Source organism: Centruroides vittatus, unplaced genomic scaffold (assembly GCF_030686945.1).
Source record: "Centruroides vittatus isolate TY-2023 unplaced genomic scaffold, ASM3068694v2 contig_923, whole genome shotgun sequence".
In the NCBI taxonomy this organism is placed as follows: Eukaryota; Metazoa; Arthropoda; class Arachnida; order Scorpiones; family Buthidae; genus Centruroides; species Centruroides vittatus.
In genome coordinates, this window is record NW_027122610.1 from 339,788 (window position 1) to 366,065 (window position 26,278).

General features: G+C 30.6%; 1 protein-coding gene across 5 annotated transcripts in view; it reads left to right on the forward strand.

Moving 5' to 3' along the window:
- LOC136984565 (tolloid-like protein 2) overlaps positions 1-24,062 on the forward strand; it is a 61,272-nt gene extending 37,210 nt beyond the window's left edge. For all 5 annotated transcript variants that reach the window (XM_067281609.1, XM_067281610.1, XM_067281613.1 and 2 more), the window contains 10 exons: positions 15,599-15,640; positions 15,712-15,931; positions 16,080-16,273; positions 16,345-16,555; positions 16,670-16,884; positions 19,436-19,603; positions 19,685-19,814; positions 20,016-20,083; positions 22,818-22,928; positions 23,023-24,062. In XM_067281609.1, coding sequence (XP_067137710.1) covers positions 15,599-15,640; positions 15,712-15,931; positions 16,080-16,273; positions 16,345-16,555; positions 16,670-16,884; positions 19,436-19,603; positions 19,685-19,814; positions 20,016-20,083; positions 22,818-22,928; positions 23,023-23,222 — 1,559 coding nt within the window. In that variant the 3' untranslated portion in view covers positions 23,223-24,062. The remainder of the gene's footprint in view (positions 1-15,598; positions 15,641-15,711; positions 15,932-16,079; positions 16,274-16,344; positions 16,556-16,669; positions 16,885-19,435; positions 19,604-19,684; positions 19,815-20,015; positions 20,084-22,817; positions 22,929-23,022) is intronic.
- The last annotated feature ends 2,216 nt before the right edge of the window (positions 24,063-26,278 follow it).

Sequence of the window (26,278 nt, forward strand, 5' to 3'; positions counted from 1 at the left end):
GCACATTGGAATATTTAAAACAAATGCTAGAAGATGCACATATATATGATGTTTAGTATTATAATCTCAAATGTTTCAATTGAAATAATTTCTTTTTATATGTTAAACAAATATTTCAATTTTAAACTTAAGAATCAAATACAAGCATTTACAACTGGGTAAACTTGATAAAAACCACAATAAAACCAAATACCAGCAGAAAAAATGGGATAGAACTAATATTTATTTTTGTCCATGTAAATAAGCATCATCAGACTAAATGATCCTACAGCTGTTGAAACAACGAGGATTGTCGTATATGCGTGAAGAGGGAAAGTGATGTAAGAAAGAGAGAGGGAGGTGGAGAGGATAGTAAGTTTACAATTCATAGAACGGCTTCCACACCGGGAAAAGGAATCTGCGTCACAAAAGTTAAATGGAAGTATTTTTGTGGGTGGCCTTAAAAATTTCAACTAGTTCTAAATGTCTGAGATACTGTTTTTGGGTGGAGCTATGTAAGAGGCATGCATGGTTGAAATGTACATCTTTGTTGGGATCAGAGACAAAGATAGCTGATGCTGTGTTGGCCAACTTTTTCAGGATAGAATTCCAATTCTCTTTGAGTCTGGTGTTTAAAAGGTGCATTGTAGCACCTATGTATTCCAAGTTGCAATTGGTTCTGTGATCAGTAATAGGGATAGTGTAGATGCCTGGTTGAAAGTGCATGTCAGGACAGTCTTTAGCATTGCAGAAGAGGGTGAAACTGAGGGACTTCTTCAGAAAGCTAAATGAAAATTATTGTCCCTGAATATTTCTTTGTACAAGGCAGCCAGTCTTCTGTCATATGTGATGGTCTTGTAAACAGTGTCCCAGGTGTAAAAGTTTGACACGGTGGAGGAAAGACATATAAGGCCTTTAATGGTGTGTGGAGAGTGGCATATCGAGCAATAGTTTGGCTCTCTTTATTTCCGTCATGTATGAAGACCCCACAAATTAAGATTCTGAGGCCTTTATCTCTGCCTGGAACAAGACAGCAATCAAGAAGTTCACTTCCTGGACCTCCAGCTTTCCTTATCTAATGTACACATCACAACTAAAGTCTATAGGAAACCTATACATCCTCACTTTTTATCCCTGCCCCTTCCTACAATCCCTTTATGTGAGGTGCTAAAAGGGGGAATCATTAATTCCTTATCAGAATAGTTCTTATTTATAACTAAGGATTTGCTTACATAGGTTTATGGTGAGCGCCCAGTTTAAATAATCAGATGACCAAGAAGTCTGGCTTCTTGGTGTATGATGTCTGATGCGGAGACTCTCGGAAATAGTCCCGAAGCAGAGATGGTCTGGTATTTGACGGGAGGTGGCTAGTGACAAGTGGTGAGTCAGACAAATCAAGCTATACCAATTTCGCAAGGATATTGCATTTATCTTCAAGATGGCTGGCTTCAGAAATTTTTTTAATAAAGTTTTAAAATAATCAATTTTATTCAGTTTTATTGAAGTTGGAAAAATGATACAAATACCATGAAATAAGTAATGTAGAACACGAAATAGAATATTCAAACATGTACAATGACTCTTCTTTTAATGCTGTATCATAATGTCATCTTGAAGCTGTTTTAAATACTGAAAAAGTTTAAATCAAATGCTTATTACCAGAAAAGCTCATTTCTGATTTGATTTTTGAGAATTTTAATTAAAAATATCTATTATTGGAACATAAGTCATTAAATGATTACCTATGATGAATACTGATTGTTGTTTTATACTGAGATGTATGATGCAATCAATTATAAGATTTATTTCTATTTCTGACAAGTAAATAAGAGTAAAGTGTCTTGGAATCAAGGAAGTATTATAAGTGAAAAATTCAATTTTTCAGATAAAGAATAGTTGGGGGAATTTACCAATTGTATCTTCTGCATATTTTAATTAAAAATTATTGATCTATGTGGAACAGAAACATACAGATTATATATGTCTTTATGAATTATTATGATAAGCTTATAAATAGCAGCATTCAAAACTATCTTTTAAACATTTTGCATTTTACAGCATATCTGAATTGGGCAAAGTAAATATTGGATAAAGCTTTAACTCTCTGAAAATGGAGAGAATAACTCATGAAAGATGTATTTACTAAAGTCAGGGATAAAAACTTACAGTTCATGTCAAAATTAAGTGCATCAGAGAGCTTTGCAGAATTTAGACTTTCCTACAAGCTTAGTTATGTTGTCATGGAATGAAAATCTCAAAGAATATCAAACTAAGAACCAGCATTGACATGGTTTTTTTTATATATATTCATAATGATGAGTTATTTGAGGAAAAAAATTAGTTATCTACACCATATTGCTTATTTCAAATAAAAAATGGTGCTATATGTACTGTACTATCAATAAAAGTAACTTTAGAGAATCAACTATAGGACATAAAATCTCCAGTAGGTTAATGTTACCTTAGGTATACAAAATGACGGCTCGTCTCAAATTCCAGCATACAGTGGGGATGCACGTTTTCTAAACCTAACCTATTCTAATAATTTAGTTGCTAATAATTATGGTAATTTATTAGAATAGGTTTAGAAAAACGTGCGTCCCCACTGTTTCCTCGCTTCTGCATGCTGGAGTCAGAGACGAGCCGCCATTTTGTATACCTAGGGTAACATTAACCAAACATGGATATAGTTTTTAAACTGTGATAATTTCTTTTTCAATATTATTTCAAATGCAAATTATATATTTTGTTTTATTTGTATTAATACATTTTTATTGAATTTCAACAATAAAGTTTAATGAAGTTACAGGATGTTTGGGAGTTTTGTTTATGAGTAAACTGATTATGAAATAAAATGCACACTTGTTCGTGAAAACTATTTGTTAATAGAAAAAGATTTTAAATTTTTTCATGGGTTTCGGCATTAAAAAAGCATAACAATTATTTGCTATCAATGAATTAAAATATTGTGATGTAAATTTCAGAGCCTATAATTTAGTTATAGAAATTTACATTCCTCTCATTGAAATTTATTGATATATTATTCAATGCAGATTCCTCATCTAATAATAATCTTTTAATTGGTTCATTAAAAAATATTACATTGTTTATGCAAAAGAATGTTTTGAAATATCTGTTTTTTAAGTGATAATACAAAATGCAATGCATAAATAGAATTTTTAATATGTTATTTATAATTAATTTTATGTGCAATTATTACTTATTTGTATTACAAATCTTTCATTTATCTGTTACATAGCACCTTCAAACATATTTTAATATTTGATCATTGATTTTCTCACAACTAAAAGTATTGTGTCCACAAATGATCCCAAAACACTTTATATTAAATAATATCAGTTGGCAATGTTTCAAACTATGTCAACTGATATCATTTAATACAAATTATTTTGAATGAATATTTCAGATTTATGAAATGACTGTTAAGAAAGTAAAAAAGGGGGGATAATAATTATTCTTATTATTATTGTTGTTGTTGTTACTACTGTTATTATTATCATTGTTACTGTTGTAATCTAAGTAATTTTAATGTGTTTTAATTCTACTATTTGTATAAATAAATATATAAAAACAACGTTTAACAAGAATTACTCTGTTTCCGTTTATTCGTCCGTCGTTCGCTCCAGATGACAGTCCAATTTCACAATCACGGAGGCGACCTTTCCTTAGAGGCTACTGCCTCCGGAATAAATTTTTTTCTACTATTTGTGTTGTGGGTGCTCTGGTTCCATATATATAAATAGAATCCTCTTTTTGTGTCTAACCCCTTCCTTTCTGTGTAAAAGAAGAAGACATTGCTAAATAAAAGCTCTATAGTAAAGTAATAAAACCTAGTTCTTTGTTCCTGAAACATAAAAAACTTCAACAATGACAACAAAAACATTTCATATTCAGGTGTGGATCCATAGAAGGCTACAAAGGCTTAATTAAATGTTCCTCATTCAAAAAAAATATAAAAATTTATTTGTTGAACTTCAAAATGTTATATGCCCTCATAAATTTTTTAAAAACAAGGCTTTGTACCTTCTGACATTTCATTCCTAACTTTTCAAAAAACTACCTCCACACACAAATCTATTCCGGATGAGAAAATTTATGATATATTTAATATCAAATCTAGATACTTTTGCATTTTACTCGAAGCTAATTTTCACTCCCTATCTATTCAACAATGTAAACATAACTTCTTTATTTCCTTTTCCAATGTTAAGTTTGCTATAGATAACCTAAACAACTCTAATTTAATTAGAGTCCAAACTCAATTCCTGCACAATTTTATAAAAAGCTAAAGGCAATATCAGCTGTTATTCTCTCCAAACTTTTCACAAGTGTATTAAACTCTAGTCACATTCCAAATCAATGGTTAATTTCTAATATAAAGGTTCTCCCAAAAAAGATAATTCATTTAGACCAATAACTATTCTATCAGCCATGTTAAAAATTTTTGAAATCTGCTTTTATAATAAAATCTATATCCAAATTACCTGTAGATTTTTCCCCTCATTGACACTGCGGCATCTGTAACCTTTCTACTACCACCAACCTTCTTGAAACAACTTATACTATTCTGCAAAATTCTGAGAACAAAAAAATCTACCTACATAATCTATATTGACATTTCCCAAGCCTTTGTCTTTATTATCCCTAATTTACTACTTCAGACACTAAGTGATTATTTTGATTTAGATCCTGCTTTTTACTGTTGGTTAAACAATTACTATTTATCCAGACTATGTAAGATTCACATTGGTGATTTTGATTTTTTCCCTTTCTCCCCTATCTGCGGCATACCTCAAGGTTCTGTATTAAGCATGCTTTTTTTCTCAGCTTATATAGATAAATTACTAATCAACCCACACTCTAAAATAATTGCATATGCCGATGACATTAAGATTTTATCTGATGATCCCTCCTCCCTTCAGGTTATTATCAATTCTCTGTTCCACTTTTGCCAGCTATAATCTAAAAATCAACATCCATAAAACCGTTATTATGTGCTTTTCTCTACTTCTCAATCCCTACCACCCTTCCATATTTATCAATTCTTCTAAAATAAACTGTTCAGTCTCATTGCGACCTTGCTATCATATTTGATGAAAAATTAATATTTTATGATTATATATATCTCTTACATTATTAAATCCCTTGCCATTAGACGTGGCTTTATCTGGTGTTTTTGCAAAAATATTTCTTCAAAGGCCGTACTCAGAACAATTTTCAGTCAATAGTTGATTATTGTTTACCTGTCTGGGCCATGGCTACCCCTTATCTGCTTCAAAAAATACAATCTGAATTAGATAAAGTTTATTTTCTGATACACAAATTTTGTAATTTACCCTTTACTGACAACCACCATGTGGCAAAAGTTCACCTTGGTCTTCCTAATCTTTCTGATCGCTTAAAATATTTTGATTGCATTCTCTGCTTTAAATACTTCAATGGTTTAATTTCAAAATACTGGTTAGGTCTCTGCATCCCAATTGTAAAAACCCGCAATACATCATACTTCTTCATCCCATATTTTTGCCTTTCTCTCTCGCAAAGATCTTTTTTTTTTACCATATAGCATCTTACATACAGCCTGTGGAACCATACAATATATTGTGATTTTAACTTTTTTTAAAATAAATGTAAATCTATTTTATATAATACATAATGTAACTTTTGTTTTGCTTTGTTGATAATTTTTATTATGTCTTTTATATTTTGTTATTATTTTATTGGGGATCGTTTATTTCTTGTTATCAGGGGGGTGGAATACAATCATCTCTGATGTTTCCAAATTTAAAAGAAATAAAAATAAAAAATTTAATGCCATTGAAATACGTGAACTTTGGACTCAGAGTTATTTACTTTTAGATCAAATATCAAGTCCAAGTAAAAGTGAAAAGACTTAATGACTTTAAGTCAGTGTTTCCCAACCTTTTTTGTGCTATGCCTCACCTAAGCCTTTCTAAAATTTTTATGACCCCCCTAACATATACACTTAATTGCTACACTGTTTTGTCGTAACCACAATATAACCCGATCCTTTCATCAAAGTCTCTTGCACTTTCCAGTTGTTGCCAAATGCAACCTGGAACACCACAACTCACATCTGTCCACCTCAAGGTCTGGGCAAAGAATGTCCTTTCTCCTCTTTCATTGGCATCACGGCTTCGTTCATCTCTTTGTTCTCAGTGGTTCCCAGAATTGTTAATCCCACCCCAAGGGAAAAGGGTTATAAAGGAAAGTTCTAGAAGGAAAGGGAAACAAAGAACAAAGAAAACTAAAACTAACTTAAATCAATATTTACAATAAATATAGCATACAGCAGCTATACGGTTAACTTAAACTCTGGACGAGTCCATTTTTGAATTGCCCCCCTGTGGGGCGTGTGCCCCACGATGGGAAACACTGCTTTAAGTACTCAGAATCAAAACACCCCATATATTACAAAGGCATCAATGTGCAGAATGCAAATGAAATGCAAATGCACAATAACATAAAATCTGCTGTTTCTCAGTGAACCTGTGGATGCTGCAAAAAGGCTGAATTTAAATCATTTTGTGGTTTACAGGATGTGGAACTAGTTTCAAACTAAATTCAGCTTCTCAAAGATAAAACAGGACAGGCCAAGGGCAACAATCTCCTCAGAAAACCTCTATTTACATCTATGTGTATGGCAGAATAGGACTACAATTTTGACTCATCTGAAATCTCTGCTTGCTGCAGGTTCAGGAACGATAATGTTAGCTTCTACAGTATGCAGAAGGTTACATGAAAGATACTATATAATTGGTAATATGTATCTCGCAACTGCTCTCCAAAGATGGAAATGTTTGAATTGGATATGCATGCATGTAAAAATTTGGAGTCCAAATCAATAGAGAATTATATTTTTACAGATGAATCAAGATGTGCTTTTAAGAGTAATTCTTGACAAGTTGTGGAAAGTGCAAGGATCTGATATTATCTCTCATATCTATAAATGGGACATATTGTGAAGATAGTATGCACATACCGATTTCTATATTTTGTCACATGGAATTCTGACTGCTCACAGATACAGAGATGATATCCTGTTAGTTGAAACACTCAGGATTTAATTTCGGGGAGCCAAGCTCAACAGATAAAAAATTTTTAATACGAATTCAATAAAATTCTCACCCTATGAGATGGCTAATTCATAAGTAGTGTAGAAATAGACGACACGACACAATATAAATAAAAAATGAATTTTAATTAAGAAAAGATTTTTGGATAATTTTCTAGTGTTTGTTTTTACTTTTTCTTTAAAGGGTGTCAAGAACCCTTGACCTCCCTCTGGGTGCACCACTGTATCCTGCACACCCTTTGTTTGTACTTATGCAAACCACAGTTGGTGACATGTTTACACTGCAAGCCACCCTCACGCTTCTTTCATGGTGCAGTAATAATATCTCAAAGAAAGTATTATTTCCTCTACAGGGTATTGTTGATGAGATTTGTGGGCATTGCTTTCTATATTTCTCATTAATACTATCATTAACATCGTGGAACATCACTGTCTGTCCAGCATTGCTGTTCAGGGTGACTTCATTTCTTAATGAGGTCCCTTTTCCAATTTAATTTTGATATCTTTATTTATGATTTTTTTATTTGTACAGCTAATGCTTTGTATCAAATTTTCTTATCTTTGTCAGTGATATATGTTAAAGAATACCATCAAATTTCAATAAAATTGGATACATATTTTTAGTTATAATGATTTTTCCATTTATTCCTTAATTAATGGATGCTAATGCAATTTTTATCAACTGAAAAATTCATTCCTATGATTTACAGTACTCTCAGATCTAGAATTTTAACTTTATGATAACTACATCACAAAAATATAGTTACAGAAACTAAGTTTGCAAACCATAATCAAAAATTAATATATTTGTTAAAACCCCTTCATCAAAGTTCGTCAAACATAAATCCAATTCAAGGTACTTTTCTCAGAGAAACTCTTTATATTTTAACACTTTTAGGCTTTGTATCCATTATTCACTATCAATATGAGAAATAAAGATAAAAAGAAGACACCAGATCACTACTGAGTAACAGTGATTCATGTCAGGAAAAACAAATACAGCACTTCTCTTATTGACTACAGATGATCGGCATAAACCTAAGTGTTTCAGCTGGATGGCCAAGCAGTTGGACCGGCAGTCAATTGCTCTGGGGACACAAGATGAAATCCACAGAGGTAAAAAACACCCATGAATTTTCCAGGGGATGGTCCATTTCAATGTGTCAGACCCTGTCCCTCACCACATCCACTCATTGTGGTCATAGATGAACCTATAAGCTTGCTAAAAAAGGACTCTTAGTGTCCACAGGGAGGAAAGAGTTTTAAAAAACCTGTGTTAGAGGTTTTTAATAAATTTTTTATTTTCCCCGAAAAAAGTTTCAATTTAATTTACAGTTGTAATAAAAATATTAAAAGTTTTAAAAATTTATCATATAAAAGTTTACTTCCAAATAAGAGTTAAACTTTCAAGGAATAAATAGTGGATTCCTTTAGTTGTAGCAAAGAATTTTTCTTCGGATTAAAACAACAAATTCATTTTTTCTTAATCACACGCCATTGGGAATTTGAAAATTCCCAAAGTACTCTGTGAACCCAAAGAACATTTTCTGATATACGTAACACAATTTATTTAATTCCACAAAATTATTTTCAGTGTAGCAAAGTGACGCGCGGAACTCGGCAATAAAAGAAATTTTAATATTCGAAACTACTTTCTTTAGAAATAAATATATCAAGATCGTTGATATTATTGTTAATACTATAACAATCTTGATATTTCTTATTTTTTAAAAAAGTTGAGGTTGAAAAAAAGTGAAATTCAGGTTTAATCTGCAGTTTTGTATTATGATTATCACTTCCAAATTCATAATAAAAAAAAAATTAATATATGTAAGGCAAATGAATTCTTGGCTTACTCTCAACTGGCATAAATTTGATTTCCTGGTGGAATTTATTCTTTTTAAAAAGTTTACTTTCTGTTTTATATGTCAAAACAAAGAATTTTGTTATTTCTGAAAACCAGATCAAGTCGTATTGATTAAAATAAACTTTGTACAAAAAATTTTTAAAAATTGATAAAAACAAATATATCTAAATATTACGATAATTTTCATTATTGTTACATATAAATATGGATGTTGTAATCTTTATTCTACAATACATAAGTAAAAATATATACAAGAAAAAAGTAATATAGGCATAATCTATTGACTTTTTGACTGAATGAATAATGAATGAACTTGTTGTCAAGCTAGAAGAGTAGCTAACTAAATGTTTAATGATGGGAAATTCAGGTGCTTTTATATCCTGTGATCATATGATTGACAGATGGCAAATTTTACTTCTAAGAAACTTTGCTCTTGTCTGTGATATTGACTTACCTGAGGGGCAATAACTTCTGCAACAGATATATAATAAATATATACCGTATTTTCCGGCGTATGAGACGACTTTTTATCCCAGGAAAATCTTCTCGAGAGTCACGAGTCATCTTATATACAGGAAAGTACGGTAATCTTATACAGCAAGTATATCCCAAACTCTATATTTTAACTGTAAAAGTCGAGGGTCCTCTTAGTCACCCAGTCATCTTATATGCCAGAAAGTACGGTAATTTAGGTTTTATATTTAAAATTATAATATCTAAAAAACTGATTATTTAATAATAAAACATGATATTTTTATATTAATTTTATCACCCTTTTTATTTTTCATTATCATCATCACTTTCACAAATACAGGTATACCTCGCCTTATGTTGGTAATTGGTTCCAGGAGAGGTGATGTAAGTTGAATTTACTTGTGTAGTTACGACGTAAGTCGAAACTACAGTGGAAAATGCCAATAATGAGCACTTAAAGACCACTAAATAAGACGACAACACAGAAAAACAGATGTTTTCGTGTTTCGTTCTCTAGGATTTATGATGATTATATTAACGTTTACTGTAAATTTACATATTTTAATATGATTTTATGTGCTTTTAATGCTTTTCTAGTGATATTACGACTTCAATATTTGTGGCAGACGGATGTAAAGTCGAATAAAATGACTTAAACTTGATTTTTATTTTTCCATATACTTTTTTGACAAACGACGTATAATCGAGAACGACGTAACTCGAAACGACGTAATTTGAGGTATACCTGTATTCATGCTACAAAATGAAACTAATAATGTTGAAATTTATACTGTATTATATTTAATCTATTTACCTCAAATGTTTAGCTTAAAATTGTCACGACACTTTTCTGTCACAAAAAAAAAAGAAGATGAAAAGAAAAGAAAAGAAATGGAAGCACTGGGAATCAATGAATCATCACACAATTTTTGTTATGAGTAGTTTAGTTTATATTGGGAATAAAAAGATGAAACCCACAGGATGAGAAAGCAAAACAGTTTAAAATATTAAAGACACAGTCTGTTGAAACAGAATTCACTATCTGTAGCATCACTAGTTCTAATTTTAAAACTTTTGTCTTTAATTGAATATATTTTTTTTATTGTTTTTAAAGGGAAGTTTTTAATTTTGATGGCCAAATAGCTTACAATATAATTATGTCGGAGGTTGGTTGTCAAAAAATTGTATTCCAGAACTTTGAAACTGAATAAATGGCGATTCCTGTTATAACAGTTTCCAACAGACAGTATTTTAATTTTTTAATATTTTAAACTTAATTGACATCTGGCAATATTTTATAATAGAATCAAAACAAAGTTGTTCTGCCTCTTATCTGATTACTATTAATATAATATATTTGAAAATTTCAGAAAAATTCTGAGGTATGTTTAGTTGAGTATGTGAGAGCATAGAAAATACAAAGGAACTTTAGTGATTTCTTCAATGGGACAAATTCAAAACAAGCGTGCTTGATAGACCAGACACTTAGAAGGGGGAATCCATTTATCTCAGTAGGGACTAAACAAAGACAACTACCCAAATTAACAATATAACCCTTTAATTTTCCTTGGAACATACAATACATCCAGGGAAACATACAGGAACGTATGGAACCCAACAATCCAATCTATCAAATAGCATTAACACACAATTCTCCCAACAAATAATATGCTACAGAATTCCCATAACACATGGACATAAAACGTACTGACAATGAGTTTAAAGTGTACCTCTTCTTTTACTTCTCATTGGACAGGAAACAGTTCGAAAACGAAATCTTCCCGCTGACTTGGTTGCACAGTCTTTACTTTCCAGCTTCCTGACTATTTTTTCACGCACTTTCACACAGCACACTCTTCCTTTCTTGATTATTTGTCCTCTCTCTACTTTCGTCCTAACTTCTCCCTGAGACACACCCTCCAATAAATCTCCCACTCCCGAATACAGACCTCTTCTCCACCGAGTCGGACCCACCACGTGGAGAAGGGGGGCAGGAAAAGACGTAAGGCACAAGTTGATAACAGAAAACACAGCAGTGCCCTCTTACTAATTATTGTACAGGAATGTTCAGATTATCAAATACTTCAGATCAGCAAGACTATATTTAAAGAAAAGGAAGTCTAAATAGACAACAAATACATATAGTATAAAATTTTTTTAAATATCTGTTACATATACTTAGTTAAAATGTTTAGTTAGTATTACATATTAATTTCACAAATTCATATTTTAAAATAATAATAATAACAGGAACATTTAATGAAAAAACGTACAAAATTGGTTCAAATTAAATAATTATCGCTATGAATTCAGACTATCACAGATTTGGATTAAGAAGAATTTACTTTATATTATTCAAGTGTAATAGTTAATTATTAGATGCTTCGTAAAATAAGAAAAACTTGTTTAAATTTAGAAGGAAGTATTAATGAAACTCTAGTACAAAAAAAAAAGCTTCTAAAAACATTTATTTTATATATTAACGATTTTTAATAAGGCATTTCTTATAAATTATGTTGTAATTGGATTTGTTGGAATTTACATTTCTATTTGAAAGTTGAAAAGTGTTGTTTATTCATTGTATGTTCCTTGTTCCGTGAATATGTAAATAGTTACATTAAAATGTTTAAGTCTTTACATGAAAAATTATATCCGTAATTTGTAAAGATAGAATATCGAAAATTATCGATATCATTTTGCTATATATTTTCTTTGAATACCATATTTTCCGGCGTATAAGACGACCCCTGACTTTTACAGTTAAAACAGTGGCGTAGCGTAGTGGGGGCGGCAGGGGCGGCAAAATTTCACAGTAAATAATAATATCTTGTAAAAATACCTAAATAAGGGTACAGCGAAATTTTCCTCCGCCCCGGGCGGCTGACACCCACACTGTGCCACCGAGTTAAAATATACAGTTTGGGATATACTCACCCTATAAAACAACCCCCGACTTTTGAGAAGATTTTCCTGGGTTAAAAAGTCGTCTTATACGCCGGAAAATACGGTATATTAAAAAAAATCAGTTGTTTTATATAAACTTTCCATTTGTGTAATAGTGCATCATTTAACAAAATTTATTGGAAGGGCAAACAAATCTTAATATAAAGTAATAAAAATAATTCATGACGTAGAATAACAGATACTTATTGTCCAGTGATAGCGGCTTTACTTTTACATAATGACGTTGTGCTTGAAAATATTTATGTTACAGTCAAAGAAAATTGTCTTCAATAAATGGTTTTTATTTTAAAATTTTATTTAATTTCAGTTATTTCTATTTTTCTAATACAATTATTTTCTTTTACATATTTTTGAAACAATTTCATTTTAAATTTTATTCGTCGTTTATTGTTGCAATTTGTTTAATAATTTGCATTTTTTGATTATATTAATTATTTTTTGTAATATTTATTTATAAGATAAATAAAACTATCATTCTCGTGAATAGTACTTAATCTTACTATATTCTGAATGTAATTATCCTATAAGTTTTCTTTAAAAATGTATTCTTTATCTAACATATGATTGCACATCCTTATACAAAATTTATATATCTATCTAAGTTTGTTGTCGCTACATACTTTATCCAATTCATCCTTATATTTACGTCATCAATCTTATTTTTTTTCTGACACGATTCCGATCCGTATGAAGTACAGTACATTCAGTGTTTATATAACACAAAAATGTCTTCAAAAAACAAGCATTAAGCAAGCAGATGCCCATTAAATTGAAAGCACTTCTGTACAGAAACCCATTTTAAACAGAACGATACTCTTCTATCAGAATATTATCTTTGAGACTATAAAATGACTAAATTTCTTTCAAGATTTTTAAAATAACATCTTCATTATTAATTTATTTAAATTACTATATATTTTTATATTTTTAAAAATATGTATACAGTATAAATAAAATATCTTAATGTTTTATTTATTTTTTATTGCTTTTTTTATAAAAATACAAACAATAGAGAACTAACTTTTTTATAAATTAAGTTTCATTTTTAATATTTAATAAAGGTCTATTTTCTTCTTTTTTTTTGGTGTTAAATACTGTAAAGGATACTCTTAATAACTCAAACATGTTTGATATTTCAAAATATTATCTTCAAGAAAATGACAAGCTAACGAGAGTACACGAATTGGAATATATTTAAAATTTGTACAAAGGTTTTGCAGTTGAAAATGTTTTTAGAAAATATAAAATTAAATAGATAAACTAATAAATAAATCCATAATTAAAAACACAACCTATAAACCAGCAAATTTTTATAGCAATTGCAAATGTTTTCTTCTGTCTTGAATGGGAATGGGCATCATCAGGCAAACTAATCGCCAAATGCTGAAAACAAACGGGGATTGCCAGAGGGGAGGTGATGTAAGAGGTAAAGAGGAAAGAAACAGAGAGGGGGAAGATAGTAATATTTATAGTTCAAAGAAAAACTTCCACACAGTGGGGAAGGAGTCAACACTGTGAAATACGTGTTCGGCAATCCCTCGTTTGTTTTCAGCATTTGGTGTTTTGTTTGCCTGATGATACCCATTCAACTCAGTTGAAAATTTTTACAATTATTATAAAAATTTGCTGGTTTATAGGTTTAGTGTTTTTAATTCTAATTTAACCAGTATTAAATGGCAGTTTTCTTTTCTTAAATACATAATAGTTTTTTCTGTATGGTTATATATATTTAATACATGTCAAACTGAAAAATATACTTACATGAACGAACACAAAACTAACATCACCATGGCCAAATAGCTGATACAATATGCAATGTAGGTCTGTTCAGATATCCATTAATGCTAATAGTAGAGAGTTTCAGTTTTAATGTTAAAATTAAGACAGTTTTCCAAATAAATAGAGGTTTTGTGTCAGAGATAGTTTTCAAAATCTTTACTTTGTCTCATTATGGTACTATAAGGTACAGTACATATCCATTATATACAATTGCTTTTGCAAGTTCTGTATCTCTCCTAATCTATTTAAGGGCTTTCTTATGTCTAAACTCTGTTATCAACTGTCTAGATGCTCCAATACATAAAAGATTGGTATTATCAAGTAAATGGTATAGAGGAATAGCATATATACCTGTTCAAAAATTGTACAAAGTGTTCTATCCCTGACTAAAATTCTCTGAGATTAATATAAGAAGCAATTGAAAGGATGTAATATTGTTCCAAGGCTATACTTGTACTCCTAACATTTTATTAAAATTAACTTAATTTCACAACACACTGGGATGAATATAAAAAGTGCAACTCGCAACAACCCAATTAACCGGTGTGAAAACGATTAACATTTAAAGTGATGAATGTTTTTGTAACCCCTTCTGGGCTCTTCTTCAGGCTTCTTTTTAATTCAAAACGGCCTGGCAGTTAACATTCAAATGGTAAGAGATTTCAAATACCGTATGTGCATGCATTCATTAAAGTTACCGTAGTCTCTCTTTTTTTCAAGTAAAGGAAGGATGTAATTATACTTGTGAAAAGGAAAGACTACAATAACTTTAATGAAATGTTTGGAATAAAGTTATAGTCTTGGAACAATATTACCTATAAAGTCTATCATATTTGGTTGAAAATGGGAATAAGAAACAAGACCTTTCTTTGAATGTAAAGAAACAAACTTGTTAACAGTTCTGTTGAAAGTAGGGATGACACACATCCCAGTTTTCCAGGATTGTCCCAATATGGAAGTTTATCTACATTTGAAAATTTTTGCCAAAAGGACCCAATTTGGTCATTCATACAAAAAATTATTTTGATTTGTATTTTAAAAAAATTAAATAAGAATGGTAGGCAATAGGTATCATGTATGTTGCTACTACCTACTTAATTAATGCTGAGTATCTATCAGTTTTCATTACAATGCCCCAATTTCTGGTTTTGAACTCATTTGAACTGGTTCCAAAACTATTCTAAAGTTGAATCACCACTTGGTTGTTTTATGTGAAAATCACTGGTAGATTAAGGTGCAAAACCCCTAAGCACAGAAGATTATGAAGAATGGCCACAATTTTACTGTTGTAATGATACTGTTTTGAAAACTTTTATTCACCTTTCATCAATAATGTTTTTCAAGATTTATTTTTAATTAATTAATGATTGTCTTTTTCTGCTTTCTACTGTACAATTCTGATATTAGTACATTTACAGATTTTATACATCAAAGCACGGGAGAACATATAAGAGGCACAGGTATGATATGAGATATACATTTCATTCAATAATTTAATTTACATTCAAACAATGAATTTCTTTTTTAATAGAATGTGATCAGAAGGTTCTTAGTAAAAAGGAGTCGAATGGAAGAGTTTATTCGCCTAATTGGCCACTTCCATATCATTCTAATACTGTATGTAAATATTTCATATATGGGCTTCAGGACACGCAACATTTGGAACGAGTAGCATTAGAATTTGAAAAATTTGATATACCAATCTTTAATCCATCAAGTAGTACTACCGTCAAGACAACTGCCGACGATCCGTTAAGTCATTTAAAGATTTTGTCAATCTCATTTATAATTTGTTTAATTTAAAATATTAGGGTGGATAAGTAAACAACGATAAAAATTGAATATTTTTCAAATGAATACTTTTATTTTATATTTCTGAACAGTTATATATTTTAACAGGTGTCCAGATGGAAATGTAAAAGTTTATTTACAAGGGCAAGAAGAAAGGCAAGCTCTTGATGAATTTGATCATGTATTTTGTGGACACTCTATTCCACCTGTTTTAAAATCTGAAGGTCCTCGTTTGGCTCTTATATTCAATAGTGGTTCCATTGCTGGTGTTGGTTTTAAGGCAACATATAGATTTGAAACTGGTAAGTAACTATTAATAAATTATACATGACATGTTTATATACATTAATAAAACAAATTTATTTATTCGTAGATTATAAAGTGCCAGGTACACCATCACCAGATGGTAGATGCCATTTCACATATAATAGTGCAACTCAGAGAAAAGGTGAATTCAATTCTCCTAGATACCCTGCTAATTATCCTTCCAACACAACCTGTGAATATATTTTTCAAGGATCAGAAAATGAACAGGTGAAATTTGTCTTTAACTACTTCAGACTGAAACCGGAAGTTACTGATGGGTGAGTCAAACAAGATAAATTTAATTAATACGTTTAAATTATGTGAGATATTTTGTTAAGCAGAAACATTACTCTATTTATTACAATAAATTTTATTTTTTGTGTATATAAAAGGGTGTGTAATAATGATTGGTTGGAAATATATGAAGTATTTCCAAGTGGAAGAGAGAGTAAAATTGGCAGATATTGTGGGAAATCATCACCAGGTCCAGTATTTTCTGATGTTGGAGTTCATTCTATGAAAGTTGTTCTCTGCACTGACGGCGAAGACGTTGCAAGTGGATTTAGTGCCACATATAATTTTATAGATGAAATGAGTAAATTTGGAGGTATTGTTTTTCATAAATTAAAAAATTTTTATTTCTTGTTTTAATTAAATTACAATTAATCTCTCATAAACCTTTAACCGGCGTGAAGTACAAATAACTGTTCGAGCAAACGTTTTCGGATCCCTCCTGGGTCCTTCTTCAAGCTACGAATAACGATTCATAGCTTGAAGAGGTAACGATTAATCAGAACAAAGACCAGCTGTTTGGAACGATATTTCAAATTGTGAAATTCGAAAACAGGAAGGAATCACGTGCATACTAGGTTTCGTAAACTAAAGTCATTACGTGCTCGGACAGTTATTTGTACTTCACGCCGGTTAAAGGTTTATGAGAGATTAATTGCATCTTACTCTGGTGTGTGATGATTCTTTATTAATTAAATTAATTATTTTACCAAGAAAAAATACAATGCTTGATTAAAGGAGTAGATTTTTTTTATTGGATTAAGCATTTTTCAGGACTCCTCCATTCCACCATCATATCCTGGAACAGTTCTGCTCAAATTATAGTCCACAGACTAGTGCTGGTCTGCAGTTTATTACTGGACCATGATAAAATTTCACTTAAAATTTTTAAAATTTTATGTGTTGTTTTAAAATTGTTTTATTACTTTCATTTTTATATATTATTTAAAAACTTATTGCCAGAGGCAGACTGGTGAACAAAATCTGGGAAATTACTTGAAAACAGCCCACTAGCTTTTTTTTTCAAAATGAATAGAATCAAATTTTGTTATTGTATATTTATTACTAATTCAATTTAAAACTTAAGATGAGAAAATGCATTTAAACTCTGTTCTTTCCATTTTATAACTATTTTTATTTAATTTCACAAAAATACTAGTCTGTGAGGGATTAGAATGAAAAAAAACTAGTCCATGATCACAGAAAGTTTGAAAAGCACTGCCCTAGAACATTAAACATCAGCATTATTGTGTTTTTTCTTGTACAGTGGTGCCTCGTATAACGGACGCTGCGAACAACGGACTTTCTGTTTGACCGTTACGTGACTCGAGCAACGGACTGGCTGCGAACAACGGACTTTCCGGCATAATTAGTGACTGCTTCATGGGTACGTTCTTTAATAGTGGTCGCTCTGCATCTCCCCTACTACGGGAGTGCGCTGCTGTTCGTAGGCATTTAGGAACGACGGTGAAAGAAAAAAAAGATGGCGGCGCCCGCACTATCGACAGTATCGTGATGGAGGAATCTATAATTCTAAAATATGAGCTTTTAAAAGCAAAAGAAGAGTCCCAATTGTAAAATTTAACCATAAAATGGATTATTTGTCGAAAGAACATTCAAAATAGCCACGAAAAAAATTTGAATGTCGGCTACCATTCGAAAAAAATTCGTAAAGACACATCACCGCGTGCGCTAACTCGCGCTTTCACAATTTCTAAATTTTCATTCATAAAACCACATAATGGACCCGGAAACGAAACTATCTGAGCCATGGAGGACGCCATGTTGCTTTCCACCGTAAACTACTGCTACAAGCGGCTGTTTTTGCCGTTCGACAATGCCCACTCCCAGCGGAATTTAGGAACACGTTCTGCAGGAATTTTTAAACGGATGTCGCTCGCGCAGAGTTACGCGGAGGAATAAAAGAACGCACCCCATGTTCATTTTTTTAAAATGATATAGTACGGTTATTTTATGCTGCTGCTGCGGAACGAATTAGATGTTTTAACATGTATTTCTATGGGAAAATGCGTTTCGTATAACAGACGTTTCACTTAACGGACGTGCATCTGGAACGGATTAAGTACGTTATATGAGGCACCACTGTATAATATTTTCATGGAGTCATGTTAGACTAGATGTTGCTTGTCAGAGATTAGTAAAAACTAGTTAGACTCGCGTAACTGGTTATATAACAAAGAAACAAAGAATACACAAAGATTACACTGTCTTGACTCACGGAAGGTCAGCACTGGAAAGGGGAATGTGAAACTGAGGACATTGTCCCCGAGGGGTCAACAGCGCCAGCAACCTTTTATTATGTAACGGAAGAACGTTTACAAAACATCGCGACACAATTCGTTGTATGTAACAATGTCGTATAATATTTGACAATAATTTTGATTGTTAATTCCAACAGTCAACATATTCTGAAATTAATTATTTTAATGAAGAATAGTATATTATGTAATTAGTTTATAATATAGGCAATTTATGGCACGAATGGAAGTTTGGCACGAGTGGGCCAATTTTCATGAATGCCATAATCACTAATTATAAATGAATTGTCATACAGTATTTTGTGGTTAGACGACACCTATAACACTATACTTATGGAAATCAAAATCATGTATAAACAATGTGTTTATACATGATTTTGATTTCCATAAGTATAGTGTTATAGCTGTTGTCTAACCACAAAATAGGTTTATTAAATTTTTAAAGTTGAAATAATTGTAACATATGCATTCTTGTCAACTGTACAAAAACATTGCAAGATATAAAATTTAAATTTCAAATAATTTATTTTAATCTTTCTACTTTGATTAGTAATTTTCAATTTAAAAACATGTTTTTAAATTTTATAGACTGTGGTTATAATATAAGTGGAAAGGAAACTGGAATCGTTACAAGTCCTCGCTTTCCTGATAACTATCCTTCGACTAGACAAGTCTGTAATTGGTACATTACCGTAAAGCCTAATCACAAAGTATTATTATTCTTTTTATATTTTCTCATCGAAGGCGATCCCATCGGTAAGCATATATATATACTTGTTTTTAAAGCATCTATCTTTCTTAATTTATATTATGTAACTGCTACATTGTTTTTAAAAGAAAGAGGATGTTCTGGTGCTGTTATGAGAATATGGAAAAACTTAAGCCAACCTCCAATAGAACTATGTGGAGAGAAAATAAATAATGACACTCAGGAAATTATATCAGCCTCAAGTATGATTAAAATATCGTAAGTAACTTATTATAAAGTAAAAATTTATTCAGAAAGAAACAGAACTAAAAATTAAGTTTACTTTTTGTTGTCTTCTTTAAAATGTAAACTGTAAGCCTATGATTGAAATTCTATACAAAATTTAAGTATTAATGCATTAGAACTAATCTATTTAAAAATGAAATAACATTATTTTAAACATATTTAAATGTATTTTAGATTTGTGACTGCTGATAAGGCTGTTGGAACTGGTGGTTTCAAAGTCTCTTGGACTGAAATTAAAGAAGGTAAATAATAATAATTCTTAACTCCATATAAACCTTTGAAAGTTATAATAAAAGACTACTTTTCAGAGACAAACCTGATAAATCAATTCATTTCTAATACTCAAGTACTTTTGAGCCTTTCAAGCTCATCATCAAAGACTACCCAAACTGCAAGTTTCACTTTCAAATAAATTTCAGCAGAATTCAATGTTCTATGCACTTTAAGTTTTTATTATATTTTTTGTTGTCTTCTTTTTCTCAAATACTTAAAACCATCACACAGATAAATTTTTCATAGCACCCTCTTCCCGATGTTTTCTTCTATTTAAAATATTTCTTTTTTCTTTGTTTTTTCTCATCTGATTATTCATTTTAACACTGTTGACAACACTTCCTGTCTCTGATCTTAATTACTTTTGATTCTGATTTTTCTCAAATATCCATATTCTTTTCACTATCCCATTATTTTCTCTGTCGTGTATTTCCTCCAGTATCATATCCCTCCAAATAATTTACCATTTTTGTCTAATGCTGTCTAAGCTGTTGTCCTTTTTCCTTTTTTACAGTCATCTAAATGCTCCTTGTGTCTTGTGTTCAGTGTTCTTGTTGCTTCAATAGAATATCTACTCTTCAACTTCTCTGCTGCATCTTGGTTTTTCTTTCTCATTCAGAATTCTTTTAAAGTACTATCTTTTTTTGATTTAAGATTTTGTAGATTTTGTGACTCCATGAGTTCACACAATACTTGAAAGAAATACTACCCTTTCTAATTGCATTAGGAAAGTGCTTTTTTCAGATAGTCTCAGTCACATGGCTATATGTTGCCACTATGTGTAGTGTCTAATTATTTTTCTGCCATACATCATAATTCTTATAAAATATCCTATAAGTGAATATTGAGAATTAATTCCTGTCTTGTAAGATTTTCCAGTAGTATGGTTGCTTACAATCTGTTCACATAATCAGAAAATAAGTTATCAAACAGGATTATCGAAAGATCGTAGAATTAGCAATTACATGAAATAGTTTATTATATTAAAAGATTAGCTTCTGTCTGTTTTCAATCAAATCAAAAGGAGTGCTTAAAGTTTGTTTTCATTTTTTCACTTTTCAGTTCTCTAATAACTTTTCATAAACAGAATATCATATTTAAGTTATTTATCTCATTTTTTACGTTTTTTTAATATGTTTATTTATTATATCATTTTTAAGTGATGTTTTATACAATTTCATTATATATATATATATATATATATATACAGTCAACTCTCCATAAGTCGACACCCGGATAACTTGACACTGCAGGTTAATTAGTCAGTTTTCTGTGGTTCCAGTCGACTTACATAGGCAATAATGTTATTAACCTTAAAAAACCCGGTTTACTCGACATCGTTTAACTCGTCACCACTGGATAAATCAACATACTTTTTATGTTTCACACTTTTTAGACGTTTGATAAGTTGACTCCCCTCCTGAAAAAATGAGTTCACACCATACAATAAGCTGTGTGGTGTGAACTCATTTTTCAGGGTGGGAGTCGACTTATCAGAATTCTAAAAAGTGTGAAACAGAAAAAGTATGTTGATTTATCCAGTGGTGACGAGTTAAACGATGTCGAGTAAACCGAGTTTTTTAAGGTTAATAACATTAATGCCTATGTAAGTCGGCCGGGACCACAAAAAACCGACTACGTAATCGACGAGTGTCGAGTTATCCGGGTGTCGACTTATGCAGAGTCGACTGTATTTATATGTAAATACTATGTACTCTCCCCACAAGCATTTCTATTTTATTCTATTTTTCATAACCCTTAGTTCTTGTTATTCTGTTTTATGACACTCTATTTTCTATCTGAAAGATGTTAACAAGTAAAAGTATTTTTAATTAATATACTTATTAAGGAATCTTCTCAAATATGAATCCAAGCAATTTCAGGCTTGAAGCACATTATCAGAAAATCAACATGAAGAAAAGATGGAAGAGGACATTAAATTTCCTTGTTTTATTTATATTTATTTTATTATTAAATGTTATCAGTAATAATCTAGCATCTTCACTCGATTTTTATCTCTTGTTTAGCTTCTTGACAATGATCATAAAGCCTGAAAGTACTTGAGTTCTCTAGAAAGTTTTCACTTTAAGAAAATCAATTTGAATTGAATTTTTATTTATATTTGTATAATTAAAGATTTTAATTTTTAAAATAGCTCTCATTGGACTGCAATTTGAAAAAATTGTAAGCCTATAAATTCCCATTGTCATCCATCTGTTGTTTGTGTGTCCTTCCTTAATCTCGTGAATAGATGAAAGTCGAGACCAGATATGGAAAGCTAAGAAATAGGAGGGCCCAATTAATTATATAAAAACTTCTGGGTTGCACCAGAAGTCCTTTTATTTCAATTCAAAAATTTTCTCCTAATCAGAGTTGGAGAGATGACCAGTATGACTCTATTATTAACAGGAAAAGTATGATGTACAGGGGCAAGACACTAGTAACTTGAGAGCATTATAACAAAAAAATTGCAGCCCTGCCTTGTGACGATGTTACAATAAATAATTGTTTAATCCATTTTTTTTTAAATAAAAAATTAAATTTAAAATTTTCTTATTTTATTTAATATTCTGTAGAAAAAAATGTTTATTTGTATTTTAAATTCATTATATTTTGTTAATTTTTTATTTTTAAAATCATTATTTAAAAATAACATGTTATATAATTTCTTAATTAATTTTAATTAATTTACAACTTTTTCAGGAGAATGTGATATGTTTCAATGTAAAGTTAATAGATATTGTATCTCCAAGGAAATGCAATGTAATGATTTACCGAACTGTGGGAAAAATGACTCATCTGACGAAGCAAACTGTAAGTTTCGTATGTATAATTGAAACAAAATATATTAAAAGTTATTTGTTTATAAGAAAATATTTTTTACAAATTATAAATTAAAATATTTTAGGTTTGAAGCCAAGTGGTGTTAATGTATATCTAGTAACTGGTCTTTCAGTCGGTGGAGGTGTACTCATGATTATGACTGTGTGTCTAGTTTGTCATCGAAAGAGGAAACGGCGGCGGCATCACAGTCCTCCGTGTCCTCACAGACAAAAAGTGCCAAGAGATGTTCCCAGCATGCATTTTGTGAGTGTCGATAGTGTATGATACATCAAACCGTCTCATAAATTTCAAATCTATCTGATAAACTCCTCTGTACAAAGGTACTGAAAAATTCATCAGGAAAAGAAACAATTGAATCTGGTGATACTTAAAGCGAGATTCAGGAGGAGGAGGATTTATGTATCCAAAACCCTAGGACAGCTGCAGTGTTGGCAGGATAAATAAAACTGATCCCTCCTCTGACTGCAGTTCTTGCTCAATCAATCCTGGGGATAATTAGTCCAAACCCGTAAGTGGAATCTTAAGTGTGAAGTGATGTACTCAAAAGATATGACACTTACCTACGAAAGAAAGAAGTATGGATTTGATTAGGATCTTCCTCCTTATGTAATTTTTTGAACAGTTCCACAGAGGTGAAAGTATTCTTGTTACATTTCACTCTATGGAATCTGTAGTTTATTATTTCTGTACAAGAGCCTTGCCATTTTGCTCCAACAGATAAAAAATATATATATATATATATATATAAATATATTATATATATGTATGTATATATATATAAACTCACACACACTCTGCCATCAGAGCCTCTTTGTGATCTGATTCTGTGTAGCTGCAGAAAAATTTTTGGATGGCATCAAATTTTATCCCCAAATCACCAAACAATTTTTTTTATATCAAATTTGGCAATTCATAAAACTGATACTGCCAAATTATTTCATGGAGTATATATCTTAGTAGTTTTTCATGAAATGGAAAAATCATTACTAACATTGGGATAAGTTGTTTTATGTTTTTACAATGCTATTCTATTCTGACGTTGGCACGCAAAATTGCCAACTAATGGATCATTTTTCAATAAATGTATTCTCTTGAAACCAATAATATTATTTTTAGCATCTGTCTATTGCATAACATTAAACAATTCAAATTGTATGAAAATGAAACCTTCTCTAATGAAATTCAGTAATAAACTAAAGCATTTTTAATATTAAAGTCAAAAACTATGCTTTCAGTTTTTGGCTTAAGTCCAAATTTGACAGAAATAAATATAATTTCACTCATTGGTATGCCAATGACTGGAATAAGACATTTACAAGAAAATAATCCTTGCATTTAAAGATACACGTCAATAAACACATGATAATCCAAAAGTCAGGCGCAACTTTAAAAATAAAATTCAATAAATTCTGATCCTGTACACATGCAGTTTTTACAGAAAAAAGTGCAACATTTTATGCAAATTTTAATTAAAATCTTTATCAATAGATAGAGCAGTTTTAGAGTGAGGTTCTTTTTACGTGATATTACAAAAGTGACTGATAAAATGAATGGGATGTACAGAAGCAGAAGTGAGTTTATAAAAAGCTATTTTATTACATACTCCACTTAATGGTAGACATTGTAACTAATGTAACTAAAATTTGCATAACATTTACATTTCAAAAAATTCCATATTATTTAAAGTATTTCTGAAAACACCATGCGTGTTTAAGTTCAAAAATCACTGAGGTATGAATTTTTTTAATTATTGGATTGCTGCAATAGAATTTAAGTTTTGGAATCATCAAAAAATAATTAATAAATACATTTTAATAAAAACAATCTAATAATTTAATATATTTGTTTCGTGATACAAAATTAGTTTAAATCATTAGTAATATTGACACACTACAGTTTATAATGCCTAGTGATGGAATTATATAATGTTATTTGAATACAAGTTTACCATTGATAACTTATATCTTGATTTGTTAATGTTATGATTATATTTACAGAAGAGCTTATTTAACTGATAAATTACTTTCGAATTTAATAAAATTACAATTTATTTAATGAGATCATCAGCACAATATTATATATAGTAGAGTCAAAAATAAACCACACTTTTAATATAACTTTTATTTATATTAATAATACAAGTATGTTCAGTGGTCTACCTTTAAGCTAAGCTCCATTTTGCAGTTACATATTTCTGTTAGAATCCGTACCATTTGTCAAAACAATACTATACTGTCCAAAGACAAAGGCTCTATCTCCAAAAAAGTTGAAAATTGAATTGCACACTTGTTATCAATTGATATTGGACAGTATCGATAGAGGATATTAATTAGGTATGATGACAAATGCATAACTTGATTTTCAATTTTTTTGGAGATAGAGCCTTTTGTCTTTTAGTTACACTACTGGAAACCATTCTTGTGATATCTTTAGAGGTGCTAGTCACTGCAGCTTTCACTTTGACTTCCATCTGTCATTTCTGGTCAGTGAATGCAAGCAGGACATTACAGGCTTTTTCGATCTCTTTACCTCCTTGATTTTACCCTGCAGACTTTTATCTATTCCATAAAACAAAAGAGAAATTTGAAGAAATGCAGATTTCAATAAGCAGCAGAGTGGGAGCTGTAGCAATGAAAGTCACTAAAAACAAATTCCAGGACTGCTTTGACAAATGATATAGATTCTAGCAAGTGTGTAGCTGCAGAAGGAGCTTGGTGTGTGCTGTGTGTTTTATAATAATACTTGTAACAAAAGTTTTGTTTATTTCTGACTCTACTATGTACTGGTATTTACAAATATTAATTTCACAGTAATATTTTCCAACAAGAGCAATTCTTTTTCCAGAATTTGTGTTGGAATACCAAATTGTTTTAGTTGAGAACAGTTTGCAATACTGCTGTATTTCGTTCATCATTTTTACAAATAATTACTTACCTGTGGTTAAAAAAGTTTAACAACACGTGCCTAAAAATGTTTAAATAAACTTTACTAAATACGACGATTAATCTAAGAGGTAGAAGCTAAAATTACACCGACATTTATAATTAAATAAAATATTTAATACATTCCACAAAAACTATATACCTTTGTTTATTTCTCGACATAATTGCCTTAAACATTGAGATATTTATCCCGGAGTGACACTAGTTTGAACATCCATTCACAACCTTTAATATCCAACTGTCCTTGTATAAAAACAAAACACAGTGACAGTTTTAAGGGTTAAAGTCTGAAAGCAACAACAAAGACACCTGGTTGATAGGAAAGTTAGAATTTTCTTCCTTGTCCTATCAGTTTTTATTAAAGTAAACTTGATAGCA